A 7,564-nucleotide genomic window follows, 5' to 3' on the forward strand; every position below is an offset into this window, starting at 1 on the left:
GAGAAAGGGAGGGGGGGGGGGGAGGTCAGATTTGCACAATGCAACTTAGAAATCAATAATGATATTTTTCATTTATTTATTTAGTTATCATAAAAAACTAGGTCACTACTACAAATAACACTTTTAACGTTGATTTTTTAAACACTTTTAACGTCAGTTTTATTTTCAACGTCATTCTAGCAAACATAGTAAATAAATTGAAGTTTTTTAGTTATTAGTAACTCAATACTTAATAAAAGACTGGATATCAAACTGTAAAGTTGCGTGACATCCTTTTAGTATACAAACGATGAACTAGTTCAGAACATGGTGCATGGTGGATTTTTGAAGCATGCAAACACAACCATTAAGCGAAAGGTAAATCATGCACAAGACTCAGTGAGTTTGATAACCCAATTCGGAATAACCATTCCTACATCTGGGGGCACCACAATATGGCTAGCCCAACTTTTCATTCGATAACTAACTAAATTTACCAAACAATTTGTTATGAGGCGAATACTTCATACATCCACAGCTGAACCACAACCTTCATATAGTGTTGAAGTTTTTGAAGAGTCGATGCAAGATTTCCCAATCTTCACAAGTTGAGGCTCCCCCTCAACGGTGTTCTCCCGAGTTTCCAAATGTGGTAGACGGGCCATAATCATCAATGATGAAATCAACTTGATTAGGATCACCAAACTACTCAGATTAATTCTTTTAGATCATATACTTAAAGGATAAAGGAGTAATGTATCAGAAATCATCATAACGATCTGAATGTTGATGTAGAATATTTATAATAAGAGGTCTTTCTGGATATTTCTCCAACTAAATAACTGCCTCGAACTTCATCTTGAACTAATCTCCTTTGCCTGGTCTTCAACTTCATCTTCTGAACTAAGCCCTTTCAATAGTACAGACTCAATTTGTTACAAATACATTTTTGTATGGTAAGACCATTTGAACTAGATCTTGAACAACTATATTGGACATGTGGGATTTGTAGTAACCTTGAGTCAACTTGCCTTAAATTGGGTTTCTTAAACACCCATAAGGATAGGCTTTTAAGCCTTGTGCAGATAATATTCCAAATATTAAGCTCGGATAAGGTAGATTTACCTTGGGGTCCTTTGGCTCTAGAAAACTAATGATTTGGTTGAAAATGACTTGTCCAAGAGCAACAGGGGCTTCTGAGCCGATTTTATAAATCAGAGATGTCATATCAATGTTCAACTCACCTCTGTGTTCTCCAGCTAGCTAGTTGGTGAGTGTCAATTTATGCATGATAGCAAATTTTGAAGTCAGATACTTTGTAGATAGGAAATTTGTTTCAGTATACCAGTAATTGTAAGTATCACTAGTTAGCCTTTTTGTCATCAAATTAAGGCAAATGTATCATTCTTGAACATCATCTGGAATTCCCAAGAACATATTGATCCTACGAGCAGTGAAGTAATACCACTTATGGCGTATCCAGATTTTGCCAAACAGCGGTGAATCAACTTTGTTAATATCTGCTGTAAGGTTGGCGTAGAATTCTTTGATTAGAATTGGTTGGATATGGTCATATTTTTGTAACACTTCTCAAAAGATTTGTCATTTCAAACATTGATATCAGCTAGGCTTTTGCTTTGATATTTTCAATATCTATGATTCTTTCTCCCAGAATTTATCTTTTGCTCACTAATTCCCATTTTGCTTCCCCATCAGGAGTTAGGAATTGTGGCTGGTAAGGAGTGGTTGGTTGAATCTCTTTAGGGATGTCATTTGTAGAGTCATGATGAGTGGGAGTTGGTTGTTTGCACTTCTTATGCCGTTTAGAATGTGCAGAAGTAAGTTCAGAGGAAGGTTTTTCATGAGGGATCTTTCTTTTTTACTTCTTGGTTGAAACTGGGGATTCATCAGAAGTTGGTGTCTTAGTGAGAATTGACAACTATTGGAATCTTGTTCTTATTCTCTAGGGGCTGTTTGGAAACACCTAAATTTTCTAGACATGATTGCTTTGCATTTCTTCATCTATCAGTTTGCTCTTCCCTTCCTTTTTGGTTTAGCAACCATTATCTCAAACAAGGTGGGTTCCTGTTCAACATGCTCACTAATAGGGGGTAGATCTCTTATATGAAAGCTTTCTTGATTGTCATACTCAGGAATGGTTGGTGGAAAATCATACATTTCAACTATGGTTTCTGTTGGTATTGTTTCAGTTTGTGTAGATGGTGAGGTGACTTCTTTTTCTGGTTCTTTTGGAATGGTAATGTTTATCATTCTTTACAAGTTGCCTGTTTCTAGGAAATGATTTAAAATGGTATGGAGTTGCTGTGAGGTCAAACTCTGAGGTTCAGGAGAATTTTGTTTCAGTAATGTAAGGGGATCAGGTAAGTCAAGAGAAACATCAACAGAATTAGAAGAATTATTAGGCATAACACATGCAGGTTTAACAAGATTAACAAAGTCATCAATTTCATTTTCAATAGGTTCTTGTTTCACAATAATCATTGATTTTTCAATTTTAGAAGGCTTAATAGAGTTAGAGTGCTTTCGTGAAGGATAAACTCTTATCGGATAATATTATTGTGGCTGGGGAAATTCGGTATTACCTTAAAAGATCAAGACAAGGGTTGGTTGGTTGGGCTGCAATGAAACTCGATATAGCCAAAGCTTACGATAAGATGGAGTGGCACTTTTTGGAGGGTATGTTAGCAGCTATGGGTTTTCATCAAAACTGGATACAGATAGTATTGATGTGTGTTACCACGATCCGGTATAACATTACGGTAAATGGTGACTCAGTGGGTACTGTTATCCCAACAAGGGGCATCCGACAAGGTGATCCCCTATCGCCGTACTTATTCATTATCTGCGCGGAAGGTCTCTCAGTTTTACTTCAGCAAGCAGAATCTAGAGGGGATATTCACAGTATTAAGGTTGCACGGGGTGCACCCTCGATTTTGCATCTCTTGTTTGCAGACGATACCCTTCTTTTCTTCAAATCTAGTCAAAGGGAAAGCCAGTTAGTGAAAGATGTTCTGGATTTATACTGTGGTGCTTCAGGTCAAACCATCCACTATGATAAATCCAACATCATGTTCAGTCCTAGTACTCCAACCGAAATGAGGGATTCAGTAGCCACCTTGTTGAATGTTCGAATTTCTGACAATCTGGGCAAGTACCTAGGCTTACCATCGTTCTTGGGGCGCAATAAGTCTGTCACCTTTAGATTTCTGGAACAGAAACTAAAGGAAAGGTTGGATTCATGGTGTTATAAATTTATATCCAGAGTTGGGAAAGATGTTTTGTTAAAATGTGTTGCTCAGTCCCTCCCCATCTTTACCATGTCAGTCTACCTGCTCCCTAAGACCACTTGTGATCGCATTGAGAAAATGATGAACCGTTTTTGGTGGGAAAGTGGTGGATCGGATAATCGGGGAATTCATTGGTTAAGCTAGGATCGATTGTGCCTTCTGAAGGATTACGGTGGGCTGGGATATAAAAAGTTGCATGACTTCAACGTTGCCCTACTGGCAAAGCAAGGATGGAGCCTTTTGTCTAACCTAGATTCATTGGTGTGTAAATTATTAAGTGCCAGGTATTTCCCCTCTTCCAGTTTTCTAGAAACACAACTTGGCTCAAATCCAAGTTACATTTGGAGGAGCATATTGGCAGGGCAATCTTTGTTGAGAGAGGGAGTTATGAGACGTATTGGAGATGGAACAGATTCGTTGATTTGGGGTTGGCCGTGGCTTATGGATCCTGTAAATCCAGGTTTAAATACTCCATGTATTGATAGTTTAGCTCATGCAAAGGTGAGTGGTTTATTTACCGAAGCTGGTACTTGGGATGAGGATGTGGTGAGAGACTTGTTTGTACCTTCTGATGTTCCTAGAATCCTAGCCACACCAGTATCATCTAATGCTCGGGATATATGGTGCTGGAAAGGTGATATTCGAGGCATATATACAGTCCGCCATGGTTATAGACTACTAACATCAGCCTCTATCCATGCAGATCCGCGGCTGCATTTCACTGATTGGAAAAAGCTTTGGAAATTGCCAGTCCCTCCAAAGGTGAAGAACTTTTTATGGCATTGTATGCGAAATATCTTGCCAGTTCGTGAAATACTACAAACTCATCATGTGTGGGCAGGTGGGGGATGTCCTTTTTGTTCATTTCACATGGAATCTATGGATCACCTATTCGGTTCTTGCCCAATGGCTGCTCAGGTTTGGCATGGTTCTAATATTGCTGTTACTGATAATTTGGTGATGTTCATTAATAAGGCTTTGCGCAGACCAAGTGTGAAGGAAACAGTGCATGTTGTGGCCAACTTGTGGTTGCTTTGGAATGTGAGAAATGATATTATCTAGAAGGGTAAGACTTTTTGTGTTGGTGTTGTGCTTCGTCAGGCCATTTATTTACGTGATTTATAGTATTCAACTTACTCCAGGACACTACTGTTGTGGATGATAATTCGAGAGTTACTAGTTGGGCTCCTCCTTCGATTCATAACTTCAAATGCAACGTCGATGCTGCTGTCTTTGAGGATGGCGCTGGGTTGGGCGCGATTGTAAGGGATCACGCAGGGAAATTTATCGCAGCTTATAGTGCTCGTCTTGGTTGTGGTCGTGACCCATACTTGCCTGAAGCTATGGCGGTCAAGGAAGCGTTGTCGTGGCTCAAGTCTAATGATTTTAATAATTTAATTTTAGAGTCTGACAGTTTAAATTTTTGCTCTAGTTTTAATTCTAGTTTACCAGACTTTTCATATGTGGGTTTAATAGTTAAGCAATGTCGTTGTATTGCTAATGATATTGGGAACGTGTCTGTTCACCATGTTAGGAGGTCAGTGAATCATTTAGCTCATGTGTTAGCACGGGCAACTGGTTCTTCGTCTGTCTTTGGGTCGTGGTTGTCTACTCCACCGACCTGTATTTCTCATTTGGTTGATTATTAATGCATTTGTGATTTCTCTTTCAAAAAAAACTTTAAGAAGATTAAACATGGTGATATCTAGAGGCTTTGTGAATATATCAGACAATTGCTTATCGGTTGAATTGTAATGCAATTTTATCTCTCCACTTTCCACCAATTATCGAATAAAGTGATGTCTGATCTCTATATGCTTTGTTCAAGAATGTTGAACTGGGTTCTTTGCAATGTTAATCGCACTGGTGTTATCAGAGTGAAGTTTCCACGTCCATAATGCTGCACTAGAACCCATAGTCGTTCAACATTTGTTTCATCCATAGTAGCTGTGTGCAACAGCTTCCAGTTGCAATATACTCGACTTCAATGGTAGATAATGATATAGAGTTCTACTTCTTGCTAAACCAAGAGACAAGATTTTTCCCAATGAAGAAACATCCTCCTGATGTGCTTTTTTATGTCTTCTAGATTTCCAGCCTAATCTGGATCACTGTATCCTAATACTCCCTCTGTCCCATTTTACTTGTCCTATTTACTATTCATTGGTCAAACCAACTCCTTCTTCATTGCTTATTTTCTTTTGTAATTTTTTATTATTTTTAAATTTAATTTTTTGTGTTTAATAGTACTTTTAATGTAGTTTCTAAATACATAAATTATATATATTAATGCTAAACGTAATATTATGAAAAATTGTATTAAAAATAACTTCAGTCAAGTCTCGTTAAACGAATCAAACATCCAAAATGGGACGGAGGTAGAAGTTCATATCACGTTTCACGAGCATAGCATAATCCATGGTTTGTGGTACCCTTTACATATTTGATGATTCTTTTAAATGCATTAAAGTGCGTCTCTTTTGGATTTGCTTAGAATCTTGCACAGAGTCCCACACTGTAGATGATATCTGGTCTGCTTGTGGTATGATAGAGTAAACTGCTAATCATGGAGCGATAATTTTTGGCATATACAGATTTTGAACTGCGGTCCTTGTCTAGTTTAGTAGTTGTTGATTGTGACACCCCAAAATACTTTTCTACCAAAACTCCTATTTTATCAAGTTTCAAAATAAAACTATGTAAAATTTTTTACTCCTACAATTATTTGCCTAATGAGCTTACAAATTAAATATTTTAAACTCTTTATTTCAAATGATCATTACAAAATATTTACATAATTATTTATGGTTTTAAAAGCCTCATTTAAATGGTAAATTTATTTACCAAAATTTTATTCCAAAAGTCTATTTGAAACGAACCTGTGAACCTGATAGGTTTGATTTTTATCCAAACTTGATTTCAAAATCAAGATGTGATATTTCTATATCAATCTTATCATATTTTTCTCCAACCTTATATCTTTTTTAACCAAAGATCATCCATGAAAATTTAAACATTTCAAAAGGGGAAAAATGCCCATCATAGCCGTGTATCAGATTTGCCAAGGGTTTTGCACCTATAAATACTCTCATATTCACTCCCCAACCTTCAATCCCTCTATTTTGCCTCTCTTCATCTCTACAGAAAAAATACCAAGAAACTCCAAAACATTGTAAGGCTTCCATTAATCCTCTCTTTTTCCTATTATTTAGTATTCCGATCACTACAAGAAAAATCGCTATTCGGGACGGAAAAATTCCGTCGCGAAATGGCCAAATTCCGTCGCGAAACAGGTTTTGCGACGGAATGGCGACGGAATTCGTTCCGTCGTCTATCGGCTCGTCGTATCTTCGGTTGCGACGGAAAAATTCCATCGCGAAATATGGCGACGGAATCGCAACGGAATTTTTCCGTCGCGAAATATTGCGACGGAATTTTTCCGTCGCAATTTGACAACGGAAATAATTCCGTCGCTAATTCTAGCACCATTTTGGAGACGAATATTCCGTCGTAAAAAAAACGGCAAAATTATTTTCCGTCGCGATTTTTGCCACAAATATTCCATATTGCTATTTTCAAATTTATTTAAAATTATTATTTCCATGAACAAATATTTCGTCACAAAATTTATATTTTGTCGTAATTCCATTGCAAAATTTATTACTACAATGATATACTAAAACTTTATTAATTCTAAAATATAAAATTCTAAAACATTATCAATCTACATTAAATTCGAGTAATAATACATTATCAATCCAAATTTAATAAGTAATATTAGTCAATTCAAGTCTAAACTAACAATATAATAGTCTTCACAAACAACAATCCACACTAACTAACAATGTAATCAGCATATCTTCTTTTAGCCTTCGTCTCGCAAGTATTATACACCAAAGCATTTTTTGCAGCATCCTAATCAACTCGATACGTTGAGTTTGTTTTTGATACATGAGCTGCATAAAGAATAAAATGAGGGGTGAACACTTTTAATCCAAAGGTGAAAGAAAGGACAAGAATTCTACATTTGTATTATATAAATCAACGTGAACTCTAGTTTACAATGCAAGCATAGAAAATCTATACATCTATATTCTAAATATATATTAATGTGCTTCCAGGTTTGCAATATAATTTTAGATGAATTGGATATTTTAAATTATAACATTTCACCTGCCATAAACAATATTAAATAAAAAAGTTTTGAAAGATAGGGAAATGAAGAAATAGAAGAAATTGAGTTCCATCTGTTTAATGAAAGCAAACACCCAACACAA

General features: G+C 36.4%; 1 protein-coding gene across 1 annotated transcript; it reads left to right on the forward strand.

Moving 5' to 3' along the window:
* Nucleotides 1–2,621: 2,621 nt before the first annotated feature.
* LOC116027022 lies at nucleotides 2,622–5,376 on the forward strand. The gene is made up of 5 exons (XM_031268452.1): nucleotides 2,622–3,421; nucleotides 3,572–4,328; nucleotides 4,430–4,662; nucleotides 4,732–4,824; nucleotides 5,235–5,376. The coding sequence occupies exons 1-5, from the start codon at nucleotides 2,622–2,624 to the stop codon at nucleotides 5,374–5,376; spliced, it is 2,025 nt and encodes a 674-aa protein (XP_031124312.1).
* Nucleotides 5,377–7,564: the final 2,188 nt, after the last annotated feature.

The sequence above is a fragment of the Ipomoea triloba genome, chromosome 8 (assembly GCF_003576645.1).
Source record: "Ipomoea triloba cultivar NCNSP0323 chromosome 8, ASM357664v1".
Classification (NCBI taxonomy): domain Eukaryota; kingdom Viridiplantae; phylum Streptophyta; class Magnoliopsida; order Solanales; family Convolvulaceae; genus Ipomoea; species Ipomoea triloba.